Source organism: Somniosus microcephalus, chromosome 3 (assembly GCF_052327205.1).
Source record: "Somniosus microcephalus isolate GS21.2 chromosome 3, FLI_Smic_1.0, whole genome shotgun sequence".
Taxonomy (NCBI): Eukaryota; Metazoa; Chordata; class Chondrichthyes; order Squaliformes; family Somniosidae; genus Somniosus; species Somniosus microcephalus.
In genome coordinates, this window is record NC_140989.1 from 374,807,614 (window position 1) to 374,834,727 (window position 27,114).

The 27,114-nt window shown below is 50.8% G+C and overlaps 1 protein-coding gene across 1 annotated transcript; it reads right to left on the minus strand.

The window, feature by feature from the left end:
* Positions 1-452: 452 nt before the first annotated feature.
* LOC147122450 (netrin-G1-like) lies at positions 453-25,215 on the minus strand. Its single transcript, XM_085983614.1, has 5 exons — positions 24,578-25,215; positions 18,022-18,194; positions 15,057-15,083; positions 3,063-3,197; positions 453-873 (listed from the first exon to the last, which is right to left on the minus strand). The coding sequence occupies exons 1-5, from the start codon at positions 25,207-25,209 to the stop codon at positions 644-646; spliced, it is 1,197 nt and encodes a 398-aa protein (XP_085839740.1). The 5' UTR covers positions 25,210-25,215; the 3' UTR covers positions 453-643.
* Positions 25,216-27,114: the final 1,899 nt, after the last annotated feature.

Here is a 27,114-nt window from a genome sequence, read left to right on the forward strand (position 1 = left end):
CTGCACTGTCGGAGGGGCAGTACTGAGGGAGTGCTGCACTGTCGGAGGGGCAGTACTGAGGGAGTGCTGCACTGTCGGAGGGGCCGTCTTTCGGATGAGACGTTAAACCGAGGCCCCGTCTGCTCTCTCAGGGGGATGTAAAAGATCCCAGGACACTATTTGGAAGAAGAGCAGGGGAGTTCTCCCCGGAGTCCTGGACAATATTTATTCCTCCACCAACATCAGTAAAACAGATTGTCTGCTGATTCTCACATTGCTGTTTGCTGTAAAGTTCTTCATTGTCTGTGAAGCGCTTTGGGACGTCCTGAGGGGGTGAAAGGCTCTGTAGAAATCCAAGTCCTTTCTTTCTTTCTTTGTCCCAAAACTGGACATGGGCCGAGCGGCTGGCGATTGCAGAATGAATATTAGCAGCTGCCTCGGGCCCGCGGGGAGTCAGAGAGTCCAATCCCCACTGACTGCCCATTCCTTCCGGGCTCTCAGATCCAGTCGGGCTGGGTGGGTGGCTGGGCTCCGGCCTCGGCTCCAGTTTGCCTTTCCCGGGGGGTCGGGGGAGGGGAGCGTGTTCTAACGGCGACGCAGTAAAGGCTGGATTCTCCTGCGCTCTTCGCACCTTCCCGTGAGCGGCCATGGCGCTGGAAGTGGGTCAGAGCGGCGGGCGGCCGTTAGCGGAGGTTAGCAGCGCAGTCAGCGACAGCAGCAGCCGGTGTAAGGTGGGCTCCCACGGGGATTGGGAGACGCACCCTCCCGCTTCCTCCCCGCACTGGCCTTTCTCACACAGGAGCCCGGTGTAGGGAGCGAGGCACCGACACCTCCCATTGTCCTCACACACTCCTCCGTTCTGACACCGTGTCAGCAAGTTATCGCACACGCCCGCTGCAAGAGGCCAGAGAAAAGAAAGATCAGCTCATTGACCATCTCCCCACCTTACAGATTGGTTCAACTCTCGCCGCTCCCAGGCTCTCACTGTCACAACAACATTTTATTACAGAAACATCTCGAAACCCAGAATATAATAAAGAATAGTCAGCCCGGGTTGTAAAAGGGAACACAAAGAGGTGAGGAAAGAAGTGAACAATTAGGAAAGAGGAACTACATAACAAAATGAAAATCAGGATTGGGATCGGGCCACTGAGGGATACACACGATAAACTGACAGGTAATGACAGCGAAATGGCAGCAATATTGAATAATGACTTTGCCTCGGTGTTTCCCAGGGAGATTAACATGGTGGACATGACACTAGAGGAATAGAGCAAAAAAGATAGAAAGACATTGAAGATGGAAAGTGGGAGATAATTGATAAACTGATCAAACTCAGAGAGGATAAAACCCCTGGTCTGGGTGGATTGTATCCGTGCATATTAAAGAGGTTAGGGAAGAGATAGCAGCGGCACTGTTACATATGTATAAAGATTAATTAGAAAAGGGAACAGTGCCAGAGGACTGGCGGACAGCTGATGTGATTCCTAGATTTAAAGCGGGAGATAGAACAAGTCCATGGAACTGTAGACCAATTAGCTTATCATCGGTGGTGGGAAAGATTCTTACTCAAAGATGTAATAGAAAAATATCTAGAATCTGAAAATATAATAAAGATTAGTCAGCAAGGATTCCAAAAGGGAAGGTCATGCTTGACCAGGCCTATTGAATTATTTAAAGAAGTAACAGAAAGGGTAGACAAGGGTAACGTAGTAGATGTAATATATTTGGAATTTCAAAAGGCCTTGGATAAAGTATCGTGTAGTAGAGTCTTGACTAAGGCCAGAGCATGCGGAGTCAGGGGAGAAGTAGCAGAATGGATAGCAAGCTGGCTACAAAACAAAAAACAGAGAATTAAAGGTAATTACTCAGACTGGCAAAAGCTGGGAAGTGGTGTTCCAGAAGGATCGGTGCTGGGACCACCGTTGTTCACTATTTACATAAACAATTCTGACTCGGGAATCGGAAGTATATTTTTAGAATTTGTGGATGACACCAGATTGTGGGGGTGTAGTTAATACAGAGAATGACTGCGACAAAATACAGGAAAACATGAATAAACTCGTAGAATGGGCGAGTAAATGGCCAATGAATTTCAATATCGATCAGAGTGCTGTAGATTCTATTTAACAACAACTTGCATTTATATAGTGCCTTTAACATAGTAAAACATCCCAAGGTGCTTCACAGGAGCGTAAATAAGAGAAAAGTTGGTGCAGAGCCACATAAGGAGCCAATGTAGCTCAGCGAGCACAGGGGGGATGTGTGAATGGGAATAAATTAATGATTAAATACCTAAGGTGAGACTGAGGATTAAAGTCTGTGTCCAATTATTGTGGCCAATTCTGGGCACCACACTTTAGGAAGGGTGTCAAGGCCTTGGAGAGGGTGCAGAGGAGATTTACTAGAATGGTGCCAGGGATGAGGGACTTCAGTTATGTGGAGAGACTGGAGAAGCTGGGATTGTTCTCCTTAGAGCAGAGAAGGTTAAGGGGAGATTTGATCGAAATGTTCAAAATTATGTTGAGTTTTTGTAGAGTAAATAAGGAGAAACTGTTTCCAGTGGCAGGAGGGTCGGTAACCAGAGGACACAGAGTGAAGGGAATTGGCAAAAGAACCAGAGGGGAGATGAGGAGAATGTTTTTACAGCGAGTTGTTGTGATCTGGAATGCGCTGCCTGAAAGGGCGGTGGAAGCAGATTCAATAGGAACTTTCAAAAGGGAATTGGAGAAATCCTTGAAAAGGGAAAAAGGAAAGATTTACAGGGCTCTGGGGAAAGAGCAGGGAGTGGGACTAATTGGAGAGCTCTTTCAAAGAGCCGACATAGGCACGATGGGCCGAATGGCCTCCTCCTGTGCTGTGTGATTCTATGAAACGTCCCTCACTGAACTCCAGACCTCCCTTTGTGAGGAGCTGTGCCACTAATTGTGTGGCGGGTGATGGGAGGGTCCAGGAGGGTTCACTCACTAAAAGCCTCTGTGATTCCCCCCACGGTATCTCTGCTATCGGATACTCTGCTGACCCTGACACACAGAAGCTGGGGCGGAGTGAGGGGAGGGGCTGGTGCTGGAACGGTTACTTACCTCGACAGCCCCTGTGCCAGTAATATCCGGGCAGGCACTTGTCACACTTGGGCCCTGTTGCCCCCTCCTTACAGTCACAATATCCCGTGTCATTACAGCGATGGTGGAGCGAGCCATCAGAGTGACACTTACAGTCTGCAGAAACAAGACAACACACACACTGCACACGGCTGTTCCCCATAAAACACATCGACACAACCTCAGCCACAGGAATGAGTGCGAGCCGGGACAAGGGAGGGTCAGACTCTGGGGGTGAAACAAGTCTCCAACACTTTACAAACAGCTTCAATCCCCCACACACTGACTGCACACGGCCCGTGTTCCACTCCCTGGGGCCACGGCACAGAATCAACACAGGTTAACAAGGCCCAAAAAAGCAAACCAAGCAGGGAGGGAACGGTTATATGATCAAAACACAGGGCTTTCGATTCACCGCAACAAAGCAAGGACCAGGCCTCATCGCTACGGAAAGCCTGGACCAGGCCTCATCGCTAGGGAAAGGTTGGACCAGGCCTCGTCGCTAGGGAAAGCCTGGTCCAGGCCTCATCGCTAGGGAAAGACTAGACCAGGCCTCATCGCTAGGGAAAGGCTGGACCAGGCCTCATCACTAGGGAAAGGTTGGACCAGGCCTCATCGCTAGAGAAAGGTTGGACCAGGCCTCATCGCTAGGGAAAGCCTGGACCAGGCCTCATCGCTAGGGAAAGCCTGGACCAGGCCTCATCTCTAGGGAAAGGCTGGACCAGGCCTCATCGCTAGGGAAAGGCTGGGTTGGGGCCTAGTTGCTAGGGAAAGGTTGGACCAGGCCTCATCGCTAGGAAAAGGTTGCACCAGGCCTCATCGCTAGGGAAAGCCTGGACCAGGCCTCGTCGCTAGGGAAAGGCTGGACCAGGCCTCATCGCTAGGGAAAGGTTGGACCAGGCCTCATCGCTAGAGAAAGGTTGGACCAGGCCTCATCGCTAGGGAAAGCCTGGACCAGGCCTCATCGCTAGGGAAAGCCTGGACCAGGCCTCATCGCTAGGGAAAGGCTGGACCAGGCCTCATCGCTAGGGAAAGGCTGGGTTGGGGCCTAGTTGCTAGGGAAAGGTTGGACCAGGCCTCATCGCTAGGGAAAGGCTGGACCAGGCCTCATCGCTAGGGAAAGCCTGGACCAGGCCTCGTCGCTAGGGAAAGGCTGGACCCGGCCTCATCGCTAGGGAAAGCCTGGACCAGGCCTCATCGTTAGGGAAAGGCTGGACCAGGCCTCGTCGCTAGGGAAAGGCTGGACCAGGCCTCATCGCTAGGGAAAGATTGGACCAGGCCTCATCGTTAGGGAAAGCCTGGACCAGGCCTCGTCGCTAGGGAAAGGCTGGACCAGGCCTCATCGCTAGGGAAAGGCTGGACCAGGCCTCATCGTTAGGGAAAGGCTGGACCAGGCCTCATCGTTAGGGAAAGGCTGGACCAGGCCTCATCGCTAGGGAAAGGCTGGACCAGGCCTCATCGCTAGGGAAAGGCTGGACCAGGCCTCATCGCTAGGGAAAGGCTGGGTTGGGGCCTAGTCACTGGGGAAAGGGGAGCTGATTTCCGACACCCTTTTGCTCAGCCCTATCAAACGTATTTTCTTTGTTTCTTTATCTTGTTTCGGGCTGAAAGCAGAAGGGTGAAGGAAGGAGGCGAGAGCGGAGATTGTAACAGGAACTGACCGAGACAAACGTTGTGGTGGTCCAGCTGTGCTGAAGGGTTTCGGTGGAAGCCCAGCCGGCATAACTGGCAGTGTCGCCCTCCAGTGTTGTGCTTACAGCTCACGCAAATGGCGGTGGAGAGCAGCTCGAGGTAACTGTTGTGTATGTAACCTGTACCACCTTAAGAGACTACCTTAAGAGATGGACTACTTTCTCTTGGCTACTGTATATTGTAGTACCGGTGGTGACCACACCGGTATATAAACTCTGTGTAGTAATTTGCTAAGCAGTTCAGCCCTGACCTTCGATTAGTAAAGACCTGTTTTAGTTATTCTTGTTGTCTGTGTCCAGTGATTTATATTAAGCATATCTGGAACACTCAGACTCAACAGTGGCGACGAGTCCGATCTTACCCTGCGGCAGTTTGCATCCAAGGCAGCTTCGTCCCCAGAATGGGCGTCGAGAAGAGGTATCCGCCCTCATCATCCTGCTGAGCACCGCATTCGCACGGGAGGCATCGAGAACCCGGGGAAATTATTGACCACGAAGTCCTCCATCAGCGACAGGCAGTGATCATCCTTCTACCACGGTGTTGGGTAAGCCGATCTAGCGACACGGGCAGAAAGTCGGCCGCGTTGTCAGTGGAGAAGGGGAGGGAAACCGGAGGAAAAAGGGCGGAGAACTCGACCGCGGCCGGTGAAAAGGACCGGGCTGCAATCGGGGCCGAGAGGCGCAGCGACAAGGGCAGCGTTAAGGCCACGAGAACCGCGGAGAACTTGACCGCAGCCGGTGTAAAGGGCCGGGCTGCAATCGGGGCTGAGAAGCGCAGCAACGAGGGAAGCGTTGAGGCCACGAGAACCGCGGAGGAGCAAAAGCAGCGTCGGGGGAAAGTAAGAACCGCTGGGAGGCGAGAACGGCAACAGCGCGGTTCGAGCCATTGTAGCCAGCGGGGGAAGAAGACAAGCGCGGGAAAAGCCGCCAAGCGCGGGAAGCCGCCATTGTAGTCGGCGGGGGAAGAAGACAAGCACGGGAAAAGCCGCCAAGCGCGGGAAGCCGCCATCTTGGGAAAATAAAAAAAAAATTAAAAAATTTCAAGGATGCCTAAACACGGTAACATCACTGCTTTTGATAGTGATGTTGAAGATTGGACCACGTATGTAGAACGCATTGGAGTTTATTGTACAGCAAATGAAGTACCAGATGATAAGAAAGCAATAACATTATTAAACTCAATGGAGGCGAAGACGTACGGGTTATTGAAGCATCTGATAACACCAAATAAACCGGCGGATCAGACTTTCGCGAAAATTGTTACGATCCTGCAAGAACATTTAAACCCCACGCCGCTGATGATAGCAGAATGATTTAAATTTTACAGCAGAACGCAGCTGAAAGAGGAAAGCAACGCTGAATTCTTAATTGAACTGCGTAAGCTATCAAAGTACTGTCAGTTTGGTACAGGACTAGCAGATGCTCTGAGAGATAAATTCGTGTGTGGATTATTAAAAGAAGGAACACAAAAGCGTCTGCTAGAAGAAAAGGACCTTACGCTTGAGAAAGCTGTCACCATTGCAGCATCGCACGAGGCCGCAGCAAGAGGCACCGCGGAAATGCAACTAAGGTCATCGGAACTCAGCACCAATCAAATGGCATTGGGTGCAGTAAAGTGTTATCGTTGCGGAAGGACAACGCACGATCAGAACCAGTGCTGGTTCAAAAATCAGGAATGCAGAAAATGTGGCAAGCTCGGTCACATAGCTAAATTATGCCGGTCAGGTAAGAAGACCAGCAGCAAAAAGTCACCGCAGGAAAAGTGCAAAAAGGTACACAAGGTGACAGAGAACAGTTCGGATGAACAGAAGACGGATTCAGACTCCAGCAGTAAGGAACTGGGTTGTCTAAGAATACATAATGTGGGTAACACAGCAGACCACCAAACTATCTGGGTCACACTTCAGATAGCAGGAGTCCAAGTGAAGATGGAATTGGACACTGGATCGGCATTGACGGTCATGAATAAGCAAGATTGCAAAAGGTTATTTCCACACATTCCCTTAAGGGATACGGAGATTGTTTTGAAAACATACACGGGGCAAAGAGTATACCCCATTGGAAAGATAAAGGTAAAGGTGGTCCACAAGGATAAAGAAAACAGAGGAATGGACTTGTATGTGTTACCTGAGGGAGGTCCACCATTACTGGGACGGGAATGGATCAGGAGAATAAATATGTACTGGCATTCCTTAAAAGCACTAACTGTAGATTCCGGCAAAAAGGAAGATGTCAAACCTAAACGACTGTCCAGAATATTGGACGATGCTAAAGAGGTGTTCCAGCAGGGACTGGGAACACTGAAAGGAATTACGGCAAACATCAAAGTTGAAGAACATGCAAACCCGAAATTTTTCAAAGCCAGACCGGTGTACCTTATGCGATACGACCTGCTGTGGAAGCTGAGTTGGAAGGACTAGAACGTTCCGGAGTACTGTCAAAGGTGGACTGGAGTGAATGGGCCACGCCCATTGTTCCCGTCATGAAGCGTTCATCGAGTAACAAACCGGGGGAACCGGGGAAGGTTCGCATCTGTGGCGATTTCAAGATCACTGTTAATCCGGTGCTTCACACGGTGCAATATCCGCTTCCATGGATTGAGGATATCTTCGCTTCGTTGGCTGGCGGGAAACACTTCACCAAGATAGACCTGGCGCAGGCGTATTTACAGATGGAAGTTGATGAAGCGTCACGCCAGTATCTCACGATCAACACGCATAAGGGCTTATATCGGTATAATAGACTGGTTTTTGGAGTGGCATCGGCTCCAGCGATTTGGCAAAGGGCCATGGAGCAGGTATTACAGGGAATTCCAGGCACACAATGTTACCTGGACGACATTCTGATTACAGGAAATGATGATGAGGAACACCTTGCAAATTTGGAACAGGTGCTCAACAGATTGAAAGAATATGGACTTCGAGTTAATCACCAGAAATGTGAGTTCTTTCAGAAGCAAATCTCATACTGTGGTCACGTCATTGACCAGGAGGGGCTTCACAAGTCACCTGACAAGATCGAAGCTGTTGTGAAGGCTCCCGCTCCGGAGAATGTATCCCAGTTGAGGTCGTTCCTAGGGTTGATTAGCTATTACCATAAGTTTCTGCCAAATTTATCCACGGTGCTACACCCGCTGAACGCTCTTTTGCAGAAGGGAGTGCCATGGAAGTGGAGCGAGGACTGCAAGCGGGCCTTTCACAAAGGCAAGGCATTGATCACCTCTAAGGAAGTGTTGGCTCACTTTAACCCAACGCTGCCTATTCGGTTAGCTTGTGATGCTTCTCCATATGGTATTGGGGCAGTGCTCTCACATAAGTTGCCAAATGGCTTGGAAAGACCAGTCGCATTCGCATCCAGATCATTGACCTCTGCTGAGCGCAACTATGCTCAGATAGATAGAGAGGCTCTCAGCCTTGTGTGGGGAGTAGGAAAATTTAATCATTACCTGCAAGGGCAAAAGTTTACGCTGCTGACAGACCACCAGCCGTTGGTTTCCATTTTTAACCCTAAGAAGGGTGTTTCGGTGATGACAGCACAGAGGCTCCAGAGATGGTCCCTTTTCCTAGGGGCACATCAATATCAGATCGAATTCAAAGGTACAAAGCAACATGGTAATGCTGATGGGCTGTCGCGCCTGCCACTACCTACAGTGGAAGAGGCACCGACAGTTGACCCTGTTGAGTTATTTCACTCGACCATCATCGAATGTTTACCAGTCACCAATGCAAGTATTGAAAGAGAAACCAGGAACGACCCGACACTGTCTCGGGTCTACGAATTGACAGTGAAAGGATGGCCAGCTCATGGTGAACCACTGTTACCAGCATTCTCAGCAAGACGAGAACAGCTGTCCGTCTGTCAAGGAACATTGATGTATGGAACACGGGTGATTATTCCTCCTAAATTAAGGGAGAGAGTTCTAAAGGAACTGCATGAAGGTCATCTGGGGGGAGTCAAGATGAAAAGCCTTGCTAGGGCTTATGTGTGGTGGCCAGGCATCGACCAACAACTAGAGGATCTGACTAAAAGCTGCTCAGGGTGCCAAAAAGTTCAAAATGCACCTCCAATTGCACCGCTGCATCCGTGGGAATGGCCTTCAACCCCATGGCAACGTGTACATATTGACTTCGCAGGTCCATTCATGGACTCCATGTTTTTAATTGCAGTAGACGCATATTCTAAATGGCCAGAAGTGATTAAGATGGCGACCACAACCTCGGAAAAGACGATCGCAGTGCTAAGAACGATATTTGCGAGAAATGGATTGCCAGAACAAATATGTTCACACAACGGACCGCAGTTCGTGTCAGATGAATTCCAGAAATTCATGAAGAAGAATGGGGTGAAACATTATACCTCTGCCCCATATCATCCGGCTACAAATGGGTTGGCCGAGAGATTTGTACAAACGTTCAAAAAGGCGATAAAGGCCATGAGCGAAGACCAGATTCCACTACAACACAAGGTGGACAATTTCCTCATGGCATATCGAAACGCCACTCATGCAGTGACAAATCAAAGCTCTGCCATGATGTTCTATAACAGGAGGTTGCGGTCCAGGTTGGACTTGTTAAAACCAAATGTGCGGAGGGAAGTAGAAAACAAACAGTTCCAGCATATAAATAACAAGACCACTCGGAGTTTCGAAATAGGACAACCAGTGTTAGCCCAGGACTATAAGAATGAGAAATGGCAATCTGGAAAAATTCGTGCCAGACAAGGAACCCTGATGTACACGGTAGATATTGGTGAAAACGTAACACGACGTCATGCTGACCAACTTGTAGAATCGAGAACAAGGGTCGAACCCATGACTACGACAGAGACACCAGTGGAAGAAGTTAGTGAACCTGAAGCATCTACCTCAGACGCCAATGTATCTGATGATGTCCAATCCATAAGAGATCAACTAGATGAGTCACCCCAGCAACGAGAACCGGAGACCCCTGAAAGGCGTTATCCATCTCGGATCAGGAGGCCTCCTAAGAGACTGAATCTTTGAACAGATTTGCATGAAGTTGTATATATGTTCTCCGCCTCCTCAGAGACTGAATCTTTGAACAGATTTGCATGAAGTTGTATATATGTTATCCATGTTATGTTTAAATTGGGATGTATACTGTTAAGCTAAAAAGGGAGGAACTGTTGTGTATGTAACCTGTACCACCTTAAGAGACTACCTTAAGAGATGGACTACTTTCTCTTGGCTACTGTATATTGTAGTACCGGTGGTGACCACACCGGTATATAAACTCTGTGTAGTAATTTGCTAAGCATTTCAGCCCTGACCTTCGATTAGTAAAGACCTGTTTTAGTTATTCTTGTTGTCTGTGTCCAGTGATTTATATTAAGCATATCTGGAACACTCAGACTCAACAGTAACTGCACCGGGTCGAGTGGCCAAAGCATTCACAGTCTTGCAAGGAAAAGACAGAGAGTGTAGACGGCAAGTAGACAGGACGTAGACGGGTCGCAGACTGCGAGAGGGTCACATGCTGCAGGAATGAGAGGTGGGGAGGAAATGGCTGGAATGGGAGGGAGGGAACACTGAGGCTTTTAGCAGTGAGGGGAGAACATCAGACTCCCGGCTAGTTACGGTTTGCAGTGAATCAGGCAGATGGCAATGGATGGTCCCAATCCCGGGTTTATAGAGTCCTGTGCCGGGTTTTATACAGTACTGCCAAGTTAGGGGCCTTTCAGCCGTGGCTCAGTGGGCAGCACTCTCGCCTCGGAGTCAGAAGGTCGTGGGTTCAAGTCCCACTCCAGAGACTCGAGCCCATAATCCAGACCGACGCTAATGCAGTACTGAGGGAGCGCTGCACTGTCAGAGGGGCAGTACTGAGGGAGTGCTGCACTGTCAGAGGGGCAGTACTGAGGGAGCGCTGCACTGTCGGAGGGTCAGTACTGAGGGAGCACTGCACTGTCGGAGGGGCTGTACTGAGGGTGTGCCGCACTGTCGGAGGGGCAGTACTGAGGGAGCGCTGCACTGTCGGAGGGGCAGTACTGAGGGAGTGCTGCACTGTCAGAGGAGCAGTACTGAGGGAGTGCCGCACTGTCGGAGGGGAAGTACTGAGGGAGTGCTGCACTGTAGGAGCGGCAGTATTGAGGGAGTGCTGCACTGTCGGAGGGGCAGTACTGAGGGAGAGCTTCTCTGTCGGAGGGGCAGTACTGAGGGAGTGCTGCGCTGTCGGAGGGGCAGTACCGAGGGAGCGCTGCACTGTCGGTGGGACAGTACAGAGGGAGCGCTGCACTGTCGGTGTTGCTGGACTGCCTGTGTTGCAACTCGAAGCGGATCAATCACTAATTAGCGGGAATCTGGTCCGCGGAGCCGATGATTTAATGGGGTGAGGCCGGTGACAGGCTGTTATTATGGGATTTCGGTACATTCGAGTAGGTTGAGGGTTTGAAAGGCAAACTGTGTAATGCAGGATGTGACTGAGTCTCCCTGTTATTATTCAGCGTGACTCAATCCAGCAACAACACGCTCAGTAATTCAGCACAAAATGGAGATTCATCGCCAGACATTAGAACTAGTTTATCTTTAGTTAACTTTGTGTCGGTGATGAAGGTTTGAGTGTCTGTTTCTTCCTGTAGGTTCTGGCTGTACCTGGGCAGGAAAGGGGCAGGTTTCGGGTCAAAGTGTAATGTTTCATAGATGCCCAGGGTGCCCCAGTCCCAGTCAGTGTGGGGAGTTATGGTCGCTCCCGGTCAGTGTGGGGAGTTATGGTCACTCCCGGTCAGTGTGGGGAGTTACGGTCACTCCCGGTCAGTGTGGGGAGTTATGGTCACTCCCGGTCAGTGTGGGGAGTTATGGTCACTCCCGGTCAGTGTGGGGAGTTACGGTCACTCCCGGTCAGTGTGGGGAGTTATGGTCACACCCGGTCAGTATGGGGAGTTACGGTCACTCCCGGTCAGTATGGGGAGTTACGGTCACTCCCGGTCAGTGTGGGGAGTTATGGTCACTCCCAGTCAATGTGGGGAGTTATGGTCACTCCCGGTCAGTATGGGGAGTTACGGTCATTCCCTGTCAGTGTGGGGAGTTATGGTCACTCCCGGTCAGTATGGGGAGTTACGGTCACTCCCGGTCAGTGTGGGGAGTTATGGTCACTCCCGGTCAGTATGGGGAGTTATGGTCACTCCCGGTCACTGTGGGGCGTTATGGTCACTCTCGGTCAGTATGGGGAGTTATGGTCACTCCCGGTCAGTGTGGCGAGTTACGGTCACTTCCGGTCAGTATGGGGAGTTATGGTCAATCCCGGTCAGTGTGGGGAGTTATGGTCACTCCCAGTCAGTGTGGGGAGTTATGGTCACTCCCGGTCAGTGTGGGGAGTTATGGTCACTCCCAGTCAGTGTGGGGAGTTATGGTCACTCCCGGTCAGTGTGGGGAGTTATGGTCACTCCCGGTCAGTATAGGGAGTTATGGTCACTCTTGGTCAGTATGGGGAGTTATTGTCACTCCCGGTCAGTGTGGGGCATTATGGTCACTCCCAGTCAGTGTGGGGAGTTATGGTCACTCCCGGTCAGTGTGGGGAGTTATGGTCACTCCCGGTCAGTGTGGGGTGTTATGGTCACTCCCGGTCAGTGTGGGGAGTTACATTCACTCCCGGTCAATGTGGGGAGTTATGGTCACTCCCGGTCAGTGTGGGGAGTTATGGTCACTCCCGGTCAGTGTGGGGTGTTATGGTCACTCCCGGTCAGCGTGGGGAGTTATGGTCACTCCCGGTCAGTGTGGGGAGTTATGGTCACTCCCGGTCAGTGTGGGGTATTATGGTCACTCCCGGTCAGTGTGGGGAGTTATGGTCACTCCCGGTCAGTGTGGGGAGTTATGGTCACTCCCGGTCAGTGTGGGGAGTTATGGTCACTCCCGGTCAGTGTGGGGAGTTATGGTCACTCCCGGTCAGTGTGGGGAGTTATGGTCACTCCCGGTCAGTGTGGGGAGTTACATTCACTCCCGGTCAATGTGGGGAGTTATGGTCACTCCCGGTCAGTGTGGGGAGTTACATTCACTCCCGGTCAGTGTGGGGAGTTACGGTCACTCCCGGTCAGTGTGGGGAGTTATGGTCACTCCCGGTCAGTGTGGGGAGTTACATTCACTCCCGGTCAATGTGGGGAGTTATGGTCACTCCCGGTCAGTATGGGGAGTTATGGTCACTCTGCTCCCGGTCAGTCTGGGGCTGGTTTGGGGGTTTAACGTGACGGATGGTTTGGAATGATATGGACAGCATGCAAAGAGTTAAATAAATGGGAACGAGTTGATGCAAAATCCGGGAACAAAGGGGAACAGATTGAGGCTGAGACACTCACCCAGCTCCCATTCCTGTATCTGGGATTACGGGATTACAACAGGTCCCCATTGATCTCGGGCTCAGCAACCAAGCGGCTTTCTACAAATATTCCCTCCACTTCCCACTGAATGTTCTCACTGAGACAGAGTTAAGAAGCACTTTCCTCTCAGCTAAGATGTGCATCGTAAATATTACAACTTCCCTGCTTCGTATCTGCTGCACCGCTCGAGGAGATTATACTTTACTCCATAGATACAGGAACAAGCAGACTCCTGATCCTAGCCCCCGCTCACACTCAGACCCTGCTCACACTCAGACCCTGCTCACTCAGCCCCTGCTCACACTCAGCCCCTGCTCACACTCAGCCCCTGCTCACACTCAGACCCTGCTCACACTCAGACCCTGCTCACTCAGACCCTGCTCACACTCAGCCCCCGCTCACACTCAGACCCTGCTCACACTCAGCCCCTGCTCACACTCAGACCCTGCTCACACTCAGCCCCTGCTCACACTCAGACCCTGCTCACACTCAGACCCCGCTCACACTCAGCCCCTGCTCACACTCAGACCCTGCTCACACTCCGCCCCCGCTCACACTCGGGCCCTGCTCACACTCAGCCCCTGCTCACACTCAGACCCTGCTCACACTCAGACCCTGCTCACACTCAGACCCTGCTCACACCTACACCTGCTCACACTCAGAACTTGCTCACACCTACACCTGCTCACACTCAGCCCCTGCTCACACTCAGACCCTGCTCACACCCAGCCCCTGCTCACACTCGGACCCTGCTCACACTCAGCCCCTGCTCACACTTGGGCCCTGCTCACACTCAGACCCTGCTCACACTCAGCCCATTCACACTCAGACCCTGCTCACACCTACACCTGCTCACACTCAGACCCTGCTCACACCTACACCTGCTCACACTCAGAACTTGCTCACACCTACACCTGCTCACACCTACACCTGCTCACACCTACACCCGCTCACACTCAAACCCTGCTCACAACTACACCTGCTCATACTCAGAACCTGCTCACACCTGCACCTGCTCACACTCAGACCCTGCTCACACCTACACCTGCTCATACTCAGAACCTGCTCACACCTACACCTGCTCACACTCAGACCCTGCTCACACCTACACCTGCTCATACTAAGATCCTGCTCACACCTACACCTGCTCGGACCTACACATGTTCACACTCAGACCCTGCTCACACCTACACCTGCTCACACTCAGAACTTGCTCACACCTACACCTGCTCACACCTACACCTGCTCACACCTACACCCACTCACACTCAGAACCTGCTCACATCTACACCTATTCACACTCAGACCTGCTCACACCTACACCTGCTCACACCTACACCTGCTCACACTCAGCCCCTGCTCACGCCTACACCTACTCACAATCAGACCCGGCTCACACCTACACCTGCTCACACTCAGACCCTGCTCACACCGACACCTGTTCACACCTATACCTGCTCACACCTACACCTGCTCACACTCAGCCCCTGCTGACACCTACGCCTCACAATCAGACCCAGCTCACACCTACACCTGCTCACACTCAGACCCTGCTCACACCGACACCTGTTCACACCTACACCTGCTCACACTCAGCCCCTGCTCACACCTACACCTGCTCACACTCAGCCACTGCTCACACCTACACCTGCTCACACTCAGACCCTGCTCACACCTACACCTGCTCATACTCAGCCCCTGTTCACACCTACATCTGTTCACACTCAGCCCCTGTTCACACCTACACCTGCTCACACTCAGTCCCTGTTCACACCTACACCTGTTCACACTCAGCCCCTGTTCACACCTACACCTCTTCACACTTAGCCCCTGTTCACACCTACACCTGTTCCTCGGTCAGTGAGGGATGAGGGTGGTTTGAGTGGAAGGGTTTGTTCCAGATACTGAAATGGGCTCTGGGTCAGCAGATCACAGGTCAGAGAGCATAGGTCCTACTTACGGCCACTCGCGACGGTGTCAGGGAGGCCTGGAGAGGGAAACAGAAACAAAGAGAGTTAGAGAGACGTCTGATTAACAATCTGTCTCCATAAACACACTAATCCAACCCATCACATGGAGTGTTGATGACATGGACCTCACTCAAACTCAGGAACAATGAAGTGATGGGGATTGGCGGGCTGCATCCTCTGAGCACTCACACCAGCCCTGGGTCACACCAGCTAGAGATGCTAAAGAGCTGACGGAAGGTGAGCCTGAGGTTAGTCCGTGGCTCCGTTCCCACTCCGTGTGATTAGTGTGTAAGTCCGCAGGGTTAATAGGTAAGGGTGTCAGTCATCACACAGACCCCTCGCTCACTGCCCAGTCCTCTCACTGTCTGTATATTGATCTCGGGACATTCCACACACAGCAATGGCCACAGATGCCCCTCACAACCTTCACTTCCTGATCTGCTTCAGATATTGATTACACAGAGGCTTATTCTCCTTTCACCCTCCCCAGCTGTTCCCCAGATGTTCATCCAGCCATTAACATTCCATTCTCACATCAGTCTGCATCTCACTGCTGGCTCTGTATCTGTGTGTGTGTCCGCAGGGAGATTTCAGCAAAAATCACCCATGGGCTGTTATAACCTCACCCTCTACATAATGCCAGCGATTCCAGCTCGCTCACTGACTCCCACATCACATTGATAGAGGCGCTCAAAATCAGGAGGGTTTTGATCGAGTAAATACGGAGAAACTGTTTCCAGTGGCAGGAGGGTCGGTAACCAGAGGACACAGAGTGAAGGGAATTGGCAAAAGAACCAGAGGGGAGATGAGGAGAATGTTTTTACAGCGAGTTGTTGTGATCTGGAATGCGCTGCCTGAAAGGGCGGTGGAAGCAGATTCAATAGGAACTTTCAAAAGGGAATTGGAGAAATACTTGAAGGAAATATTTGCAGGGCTGTGGGGAAAGAGCAGGGAGTGGGACTAATTGGAGAGCTTGTCTCTCCAATTCCAATTCCAATTCCAATTCAAATGCTTTATTGGCATGAAAGTTTACAGAGAACCATATTGCCAAAGCTTACATTGCAAAAAGGTACAGTTTTCCAACATTCTGTAGGTATCAATCGATTTGACATTTGTTGGGTACATACAATATTACTTTTAACAATATTAATTTTAAACAGTCTTACTTTTAAACAGTCCTCAGGTTGTGACATGTTGTTACATATTTGGCCCCAAGGTATGGTCTGTCTCCTTCTCCCAGGACTAATCTCAATTTTGACAGGTCATCCAATTCCTTGAAATCTGGGGTTGTTTGGCTTAGCTTGTTGAATAATATGTTTCTTGATGTGTTGAATTTTTCGCATTTTAGGAGGAAATGCATTTCTGTTTCAACCTCGCCGGCCAGACATTGATCGCATATTCTATTCTCTCTAGGCTGCCAGGATTTCTTGTATCTGCCTTTTTCAATTTCCAGTTGGTGGTCGCTTAGTCTGTACCTGGTGAGGGTCTGTCTCTGTTTTGTGTCTCTGATGGTCGTGAGGTAGTCTGCCAGTTTATAATCTCTTTTTAGGGCCCGGTAACATTCTAATCTGCTTTGGCTTTCGGTTATTTTGTTCCAATGTTCCAGGTAGGTTTCTTTGCATTGTTTAATGATTTGGTTCACTCGGATTGGTGTTTGGACGGCTGTGTTGGTCTGGGGCTGGTCAGGGTCCGGCTGAGTACTTAGTTTCAGTAGCAGCTGACTCAGGGGACTCTTTTCTGGGTTTAGCTCTTGGGTCTGAAAGGCTTTGAAATGAAGGGTGTCTGGGGAGCTAGATTTGAGGTGATTTAGGAAGTTTAGTGCTCGTTTTTGGATGTTTATTATCAGTGGGTATCTGCCTAGTTCGGCTCTGCATGCATTTGTTGCCGTTTTTCTTTGGGTGCGAAGGATGCTTCGGCAGAATTCTGCATGTAGGGCTTCTATTGTGTGTTTTTCCCATTTAGTGTAGCTTTGGTGATTTAGCGGGCCCCATACTTCACTACCGTACAGTGCAATGGGCAGGATTATGCTGTCAAATATTTTGAGCCAGATTTTGATTGGGATTTGGATGTTGTAGAATTTTCTTTTTATTGCATATAGGGCTCTTCGGGCTTTTTCTTTTAGTGCATTCACTGCTATGCTGAAGCTCCCTGATGCTGTAATAGTTAGACCAAGGTAGGTGTAGCTCATAGTGTGTCCTATAGCGGTATCACTGAGGGTAAATTGGTATTTGTTTTCCTGACATCTGGGCCTTTTTTGAAAAATCATGATGTTGGTTTTCTCTCTCTCTCTTTATTTCCTTCTCTTACTTTCTGTCTCTTTATTACTTTCTCTCTCTCTCCTACCCTCTTTCTATCTCCCTGTTTTTTCTCACTTTCTGTTTCTTGTTTCTTTACCTTCTCTTTCACTCTTTCCTTATCTTTCTTTCTGATTCTCTTTTTCACTCTCCCCCTCACTTTCCTTCTCTCCCTCTATCTCTCCCCTCCCTCACTCTCCCCTCCCTCTCTCTCTCCCTCTCTCTCTCCCTCCCTCTCTCTCTCTCTCTCCCCCTCTCTCTCCCCCCTCTCTCTCTCCCTCTCTCTCTCTCCCCCCTCTCTTTCTCTCTCACTCCCTCTCTCTCTCACTCTCCCCCTCCCTCTCTCTCTCTCTCTCCCCCTCTCTCTCCCCCCCTCTCTCTCTCTCTCTCTCCCTTACTCTCTCTCCCCCCCTCTCACTCTCTCTCTCTCCCCCTCTCTCCCCCCCTCTCCCTCTCTCAGTGGGCTGTGGGCTCGGACTCTGTTCCTCTTCCCTGGGTCTGGACAATCTCCCGCTGGGATCACTTTCCACATTAACACAATCACAACCATCCATTGGGTTGTATTTTGGAGTCGATGCGTTGCGGGGAGTTGGGCTGAGAATGAAATCTGAAGCGATCTTGCGCCGGCACTGGACCGGGCCGGGAAGCTCGGGTTACTCACACACATTGACCGTCCCTTTGGGGATTGGGAGGTACGAGCCCGCTCTCCACGCTCCGCCTTGAAAGCCTTTCTTGCATCTCCCGCAGTCCGGCCCCGTCGTGTTGTGCTCGCACTCGCAACTCAGCTTCCCCTTCTCCAAGATACAGCTGTTGGCGTGAAGATTGCACTTACACCTGGCAAAAAACAAGGGCAGCTGCTTTCAAATGGGCTGAGGAGCTGGGTTAGACTCGGGACTCTCCGCTCCGGGACTCCGCTCTCCCTTTCCCAGCTCAGCTCTCCCAACACCAACACTTTCTGACACTTATTGCATTTCAAACTGTTCCAGGCCCCTCAGAGCAAGAGCTTGCATTGATAGAGCGCCTCTCACCCTCAGCACATCCCACAAAAGCACCTCATTGGCTGTAAAGCGCTTTGGGACGTCCTGAGGTCGTGAGAGGCGCTATAGAAATGCAAGTTCATTCTCCCTTAAGAACAACACCTGCAACTACAACAACAACCTGCATTTATATAGCGCCTGTAACTAGTGAAACCTCCCAAGGTGCCTCACAGGAGCGGAAATCACACAAACTGACCCCGAGCCCCATAAGGAGATATTAGGACAGGTGACCAAAAGCTGGGTCAAAGAAGGAGGTTTTAAGGAGCATCTTAAAGGAGGAGAGAGAGGCGGAGAGGTTTAGGGAGGGAATTCCAGAGCTTAGGGCCCAGGCAGCTGAAGGCACGGCCGCCAATGGTGGAGCGAAGGGAGTGGGGGATGGACAAGAGGCCAGAATTGGAGGATCATATCCCTTGATTCACTTAATATTCAAAAATCTATCGATCTCTGTCTTGAATCTACTCAATGACTGAGCCTCCACAGCCCTCTGGGGCAGAGAATTCCAAAGATTCACCGCCCTCTGAGTGAAGAAATTTCTCCTCATCTCAGTCCTAAATGGCCGACCCCTTATTCTGAGACTGTGACCCCTGGTTCTAGACTCCCCAGCCAGGGGAAACATCCTCCCTGCATCTACCCTGTCAAGCCCTGTAAGAATTTTTATGTTTCAATGAAATCCCCTCTCATTGTTGTAAACTCTAGAGAATATAGGCCCAGTCTTCTCAACCTCTCCTCATAGGACAATCCCCCCACCCCAGGAACCAGTCTGGTGAACCTTCGCTGCACTCCCTCGATGGCAAGTATATCCTTCCTTAGGTAAGGAGACCAAAACTGTCCACAATACTCCAGGTGTGGTCTCACCAGGGCCCTGTATAATTGCAGTAAGACGTCTTTACTCTTATACTCAAATCCTCTTGTAATAAAGGCCAACATACCACTTGCTTTCCTAATTGCTTGCTGTTCCTGTATGTTAACTTTCAGTGATTCGTGTACAAGGACACCCAGGTCCCTCTGAACACCAACACTTCCCAATCTCTCATCATTTAAAAAATACTCTGCTTTTCTATTTTTCCTGCCAAAGTGGATAACTTTATATTTCTCCACTTTGCCAAGTTCTTGCCCACTCACTCTAACAGATTTGTCAAACATCATTTCCCTTTCATAAATCCGTGCTGACTCTGCCCAATCCTATTATTATTTTCTAACTGTCCTGTTACCACGTCCTTAATAATAGATTCTAGCAATTTCCCTACTACTGATGTCAGGCTAACTGGTCTGTAGTTCCCCGTTTTCTCTCTCCCTCCTTTCTTAAATAGTGGGGTTACATTTGCTACCTTCCAATCCGCAGGAACCGTTCTAGAATCTGGAATTTGGAAAATGACAACCAATGCATTCACTATCTCTATAGCCACCTCCTTCAAAACCCCAGGATGTAGGCCATCAGGTCCAGCGGATTTATCGGCATTCAGTCCCATTAATTTCTCCAGCACTATTTTTTTACTGATACTAATTTCTTTCAGTTCCTCATTCTCGCTGGACCCTTGGTTCTCCACTATTTCCGGGAAGTTTTTTGTGTCTCCTTCTGTGAAGACAGACACAAAGGGGTCGAATTTCCCAAAGCTGTCGGGAAGAAGGCGGGACTACAACTTTCGGGTTTTAGACCCGCCTACATCGACGTCCGGCCAATCCGCGCGAATTTCCCTTGATTGACCTTGTTGAGCCCGCCCAGCCAATTAAGGGCCACCCGGCAACAGGTGACGTCACAGACTTGACAGGTGAAATATCAGTGTTTCACAGCTGTTTGAAGCTGCCAAACACTGACAGTCTGAGTTCTAACATGAGTCCTTCTGCACAGACTCAGTTAGAACTCTCAGCAGCACTCAAAGCTGAAGGCTGTCACTTTTCACAGATCGCAGCCGTTCAGCTTTCAGTGCCGGCTGAGTGATGGACTCCCGATGCCTACAGGAAGAAAGGCTGTTAAGGTAAGTACAGGTAAGTAAAAGTACTTTACATACTTTAGACACACCAAACACACTTACCTTTGCACTCATGCACCCATCACTCACCTGAACACCAACATCGCGACCCCTCCAATCCTTCAACCCGATGGCCCGCCTGCTCTAACCTGGCGTGGTTTGGAGCCGTCGGGAATCCCACACGACACCCCTCAAAATAGGGATTAGGCTAAAAACTGCCTGTTAACTACCTGTTAATTGGCACTATTCCCTTCCCGCCTGGGGTCAACGGGTCCCAGTGCGGGACGGGTACCCGCCGCCTCTGAAACTTGCGTGGAGCGGGGTTTTGGGCAGGATGGTGTCGGGACCCCCGAATTCGGGATTTCCCCCCCCCCACACGCCTGAAACCCCGCCTGACGGCTCCAGGAAAATCGACCCCAAAGTATTTGTTTAATTTCTCTTCCATTTCCTTATTCCCCATTATAATTTCTCCTGTCTCAGCCTGTAAGGGACCCACATTTACTTTCACTAATCTTTTTCTTTTTAGATACCTGTAGCTTTTACAGTCTGTTTTTATATCACTCACTAGTTTACTCTCATATTCTATTTTCACTTTCTTTATAAATTTCTTGGTCCTCCTTTGCTGAATTCTAAAATCCTCCCAATCCTCACACTTACTACTCTTTTTGGCAACATGAAAAGCCTCTTCCTTTGATCTAATCCTAACTTTAACTTCTCTTGTTAGCCACGGTTGGACCACTTTTCCTGTGGGGTTTTTGTGCATTAAAGGAATGTATATTTGTTGTAAATTATGTATTAATTCTGTAAATACCAGCCATTGCTTGTCTACCGTCATGCCTTTTAATGTAGTTTCCCAATTGACCTTAGCCAACTCGCCCCTCATACCGACGTACTTCACCGTGAGCTACAGGTTCCGATCAGGTGAATGAGCAACATTCAGTGAGAGAATGAGTGGTTTACACAACAAATTACTCTCCTTTCCCACACTAATCTCCAGGAAACGGGAGAGTAAAACTGACAGAAGCGGATATCAGTGATTCAGGCTATAAAGAGGAAGCACAGGCTGAGATTTGGGATCAGTGGGATAGATTCGCTGATCTACTTTACTCCTGGACAATCCTACAATCCAAAAGATGAAAGGGTGGATTTTAACCCCACTCCACACAGCGGGAACTCTGTCCCGGGCTCCTCCACTCTCCCGATCACAAACTCCTCAAGCTCGGACCCTGGGAGTGAATCCCACAGCCTCACCACTCTCTGTGTGAAGACGTTTCTCCTGCCCTCTCTCCTCAATCTCTCACATTTAATCTTTCTCTGGCCCCTCATTCTAAGGAAGAATGACCTAACATTTCTACAGAGCATTTCACCACCTCAGGATGTCCCAAAGCGCTTCACAGCCAATGAAGTTCTTCTGAAGTGTGCTCACTGTTGTAATGTTGGAAACGCAGCAGCCAATTTGTGCACAGCAAGATCCCACAAACAGCAATGTTTCCGTCCCTAAACCTCTCTACCTCTCTCTCCCCCTTTGAGACGCTGCTAAAAACCTCCCTCTTTGACCCGGCTTTTGGTCACCTGTCCTAATATCTCCTTCTGTGTCTCGGTGTCAAAGTTCGCTCTGATTTACGCTCCTGTGAAGCACCTTGGGATGTTTTACTACATTAAAGGTGCTATATAAATGCAGGTTGTTGTTGTTCAGTAAATGCGGTTTGGAACGGCCCAAAGTGCTGTGACGGTCTCTGTGCCGTGAAGTGTGAGAACGCTGGTCTCGGTGACTCTGTGCTAACAGCATCGAGCCGCTGTTTAACTCACTGCGAAGGTGAAGCTTCACAATCCGCAGATTGTACCTTGCACAGTCAGCAAGTTGGCAGTTCTGGGCACTGTTTGCTAAACTAAGCAGAAACCCAGAGAGTTCCTTGGAGTCACATTAACAGCAGCGTAAACATTTCACTGCTCCTGTTCTCCAATTAGTGTCTGAAGATTCTCCGCAACTAAAAGCTGGAGCGAGTCTCCCAGAAGCTGAGTGTAGAATAATGAGGGAATGGCTCCGAGCCCCGGAGATTGCGTGATGGGTGAATGGGAACTCACTGACCCAGACTGAATATAGATTGAACACGAAGGAAGCGTTCAGTCAGAATAATTCATCAAATCAGGAAGGGCTTTGATAGATTAAATAGGGAGAAACTGTTTCCAGTGGCAGGAGGGTCGGTAACCAGAGGACACAGAGTGAAGGGAATTGGCAAAAGAACCAGAGGGGAGATGAGGAGAATGTTTTTACAGCGAGTTGTTGTGATCTGGAATGCGCTGCCTGAAAGGGCGGTGGAAGCAGATTCAATAGGAACTTTCAAAAGGGAATTGGAGAAATACTTGAAGGGAAGAGATGAGCAGGGCTGTGGGGAAAGAGCCGGGAGTGGGACTAATTGGAGAGCTCTTTCAAAGAGCCGGCACAGGCACGATGGGCCGAATGGCCTCCTCCTGTGCTGTCTGATTCTCTGACTCTCTGAATCCTGATGAGACTGGAGGTCGGCAGTGTTGAGAGTAAAGGGACAGATTCTGCTCGCTCCGCGCTGCTCGATTGGCTGAACACCGAGCAGGAAATCGCTGCCTCATCACCAGCCAGCCAGCAGGACTCTGAAAGCTCGCTAACGAGCCCATCCCCAGGGGCAGGGGGAGCTGTCACAGTGCTGGTCTGTGCACACTGTCACTGAGCCATACAGGGAAGCTTTCACACCCCACACAGGGGCAGCTGACGGTGCTGAGTGGGCCGGGGGAGGGATCCCAATCTATCGCTGGAAAACCTCCCCAGTTACCGAGCGTCCACATCAGCGACTCGGAGCAGAAGTGGTGAGGAGCTCTCACCCTCCGGGAATCTCCGATAGAGTGAGAGCCACTCCAGATGTTAGACCCGATAGAATGACAGCGACTCCAGATGTTAGACCCGATAGGGTGTCCTCCAGATGTTGGCCGTGATAGAGTGTCCCCCAGATGTTGGCCCTGATAGAGTGTCCCCCAGATGTTGGCCCTGATAGAGGGTCCTCCAGTTGTTTGCCCTGTGGGTGTCCCCCAGATGTTGGACCTGTGAGTGTCCCCCAGATGTTGGCCCTGATAGAGTGTCCTCTAGATGTTGGCCCTGTGAGTGCCCTCCAGATGTTGGCCCTGATAGAGTGCCCTCCAGATGTTGGTCCTGACAGAGTGCCCCCCAGATGTTGGCCCTGATAGAGTGCCCCCAAGATGTTGGCCCTGATAGAGTGCTCTCCAGATGTTGGCCCTGATAGCGTGTCCCCAAGATGCTGTCTCTGGTAGAGTGCCCCCCTGATGTTAGCCCTGATAGAGTGCCCTCCAGATGTTGGCCCTGATAGAGTGCCCTCCAGATGCTGTCTCTGATAGAGTGCCCCCCAGATGTTAGCCCTGATAGAATGCCCCCCAGATATTGGCCCTGATAAGAGTGCCCTCCAAATGTTGGCCCTGATAGAGGGTCCTCCAGATGTTGGCCCTGTGGGTGTCCCCCAGATGTTGGCCCTGTGAGTGTCCCCCAGGTGTTGGCCCTGATAGAGCGCCCTCTAGATGTTGGCCCTGTGAGTGCCCTCCAGATGTTGGCCCTGATAGAGTGTCCCCCAGATGTTGGCCCTGATAGAGTGCCCCCAAGAAGTTGGCCCTGATAGTGTCCTCCAGATGTTGGCCCTGATAGAGTGTCCCCCAGATGCTGTCTCTGATAGAGTGCCCCCCAGATGTTAGCCCTGATAGAATGCCCCCCAGATATTGGCCCTGATAAGAGTGCCCTCCAAATGTTGGCCCTGATAGAGGGTCCTCCAGATGTTGGCCCTGTGGGTGTCCCCCAGATGTTGGCCCTGTGAGTGTCCCCCAGATGTTGGCCCTGATAGAGCGCCCTCTAGATGTTGGCCCTGTGAGTGCCCTCCAGATGTTGGCCCTGATAGAGTGTCCCCCAGATGTTGGCCCTGATAGAGTGCCCCCAAGAAGTTGGCCCTGATAGTGTCCTCCAGATGTTGGCCCTGATAGAGTGTCCCCCAGATGTTGGCCCTGATAGAGTGTCCTCCAGATAACGGCCCTGATAGAGTGCCCTCCAGATGTTGGCCCTGAGTGTCCCCCAGATGTTGGCCCTGTGAGTTTCCCCAGATGTTGCACTGACACGGCGCCCCCTAGGTGTGAAATGTGGGGTCAGCGACTCTGGCCAGAAGGGGCGAGGAGCTCTCACCGCCCGCGAATGTCCAGGTTGGAGATGGCGTAGAAGTATTTGGAGAGGTTGTGCTGGTCAACACTGGTGGCCCCAGTGGCCGGCCGGAGCAGCCTGACCCGCAGGTCGGTCAGGGTGAAGAAGTCCCTCAGGTCCTTGGTGGTGTCCAGCTGGCCGTACAGCGAGGCCATGTCGCGGAGACGGGGCCCCCCGAACAGGGCGAAACGCTCCTGGATCTCGAAGCGAACCATCTTGTCCATCTTCCACACGTAGCCCCTGGAGTACTCCTCTGTGCAGATGATGTCCAGCACCGAGGCCGGGCTCAGATCCCGGGCCGTTCTCGGCTCCATCCCGAAGGAGGTGAGGCAGTCGGCCGCGTAGAACTGGTAGGGCTGCCACGTCCGGCCGTGGTCCAGAGATTTCTCCAGGACCATCTGCTCTGGCCGGCCCGACTCGAAGGTGATGACGATGTCCTCGGTCAGCTCGATGGTCTTGCCCCAGGACAGAGTGATGTTGATCAGGAGGGGCTCGGGGAAACTCCTCCAGGAGACACTTTGCCAAAAGGTGTTGGGAATCCGCCCCTCGTCATCCAGCATCAGCTCGGGTGGGTGTGCGAGCTCGGGCGTGTGAGCGTCACACTCGTTGTTGCACATGTACGGGTTCTCCTGGAAACGGAGACGGGAACAACACGGGTTAGATAGAGAGTAAATCTCCCTCTACACTGTCGCATCAAACACTCCCAGGGCAGGTACAGCACGGGTTAGATACAGTGTAAAGCTCCCTCTACACTGTCCCATCAAACACTCCCAGGGCAGGTACAGCACGGGTTAGATACAGAGTAAAGCTTCCTCTACACTGTCCCATCAAACACTCCCAGGGCAGGAACAGCACTGGTTAGATACAAAGTAAAGCTTCCTCTACACTGTCCCATCAAACACTCCCAGGGCAGGTACAGCACGGGTTAGATACAGTGTAAAGCTCCCTCTACACTGTCCCATCAAACACTCCCAGGGCAGGTACAGCACGGGTTAGATACAGAGTAAAGCTTCCTCTACACTGTCCCATCAAACACTCCCAGGGCAGGTACAGCACGGGTTAGATACAGTGTAAAGCTCCCTCTACACTGTCCCATCAAACACTCCCAGGGCAGGTACAGCACGGGTTAGATACAGAGTAAAGCTTCCTCTACACTGTCCCATCAAACACTCCTAGGGCAGGTACAGCATGGGTTAGATACAGAGTAAAGCTCCCTCTACACTGTCCCATCAAACATTCCCAGGGCAGCTATAGCACAGGTTAGATACAGAATAATGCTCCCTCTACACTGTCCCATCAAACACTCCCAGGGCAGGTACAGCACGGGTTAGATACAGAATAAAGCTCCCTCTACACTGTCCCATCAAACACTCCCAGGGCAGGTACAGCACATAGAGATAGGAACAGGAGTAGGCCATTCGGCCCTTCGAGCCTGCTCCGCCATTCAATGAGATCATGGCTGATCTTCGTCTGAGATCATAGCTGATCTTACCAGTTCAGTACCCTGTCCCCGCCTTTTCTCCGTAACCCTTAATCCCCTTAGCCTTCAGAAATATATCCAATTCTCTCTTGAAAATATTTATTGAATTAGCCTTCACAGCCCTCTGTGGCAGGGAATTCCACAGGCTCACCAGTCTTTGAGTGAAGAAATTCTTCCTCATCTCTGTTTTAAATGATTTGCCCGCTATTTTTAGACTGTGGTCCCTGGTTCTGTGCTCCCCGGCCATTGGAAACATTCTCTCTGAATTCAGCCTGTCCAGGCCTGCCATAATTTTATATGTTTCGATGAGATCCCCTCTCAATCTTCTAAACTCCAGTGAGTACAAGCCCAAACTATTTAATCTCTCTTCGTAGGTCATTCCCGCCATTCCAGGTATCAGCCTGGTGAATCGCCGTTGCACTCTTTCCATGGCAAGAACATCCTTCCGCAGATGGGGCGACCAAAACTGTACACAATACTCCAGATGCGGTCTCACCAGCACCTTGTACAGCTGTAGTAAGGTATCCCTATTCCTATACTCGAACCCCCTTGATATGAAGGCCAACATACCATTTGCCTTCTTAATCGCCTGTTGCACCTGCATGCTCTCCTTCAGTGACTGGTGCACAAGAACACCCAGGTCCCTCTGCACTTCCCCATCTCCCAATCTATTGCCATTTAGATAATAATCTACCCTCCTGTTTTTACCCCCAAAGTGGATAACCTCGCATTTATCCACATTATAGTGCATCTGCCATGTATCCGCCCATTCCCCCAACCTGTCCAAATCGCACTGTAGCCTCCTGACATCCTCATCAGAGCCCACCCCTCCTCCTAGTTTAGTGTCGTCAGCGAATTTGGAAATATTGCATCCAATTCCCTGATCCAGATCATTTATATATATTGTGAACAGCTGGGGTCCCAGGACAGATCCTTGCGGCACCCCGCTGGTCACTGCCTGCCACTCCGAAAACGAGCCGTTTATTCCAACTCTCTGTTTTCTATCCGCCAGCCAGTTCTCTATCCACGTTAATACTTTGCC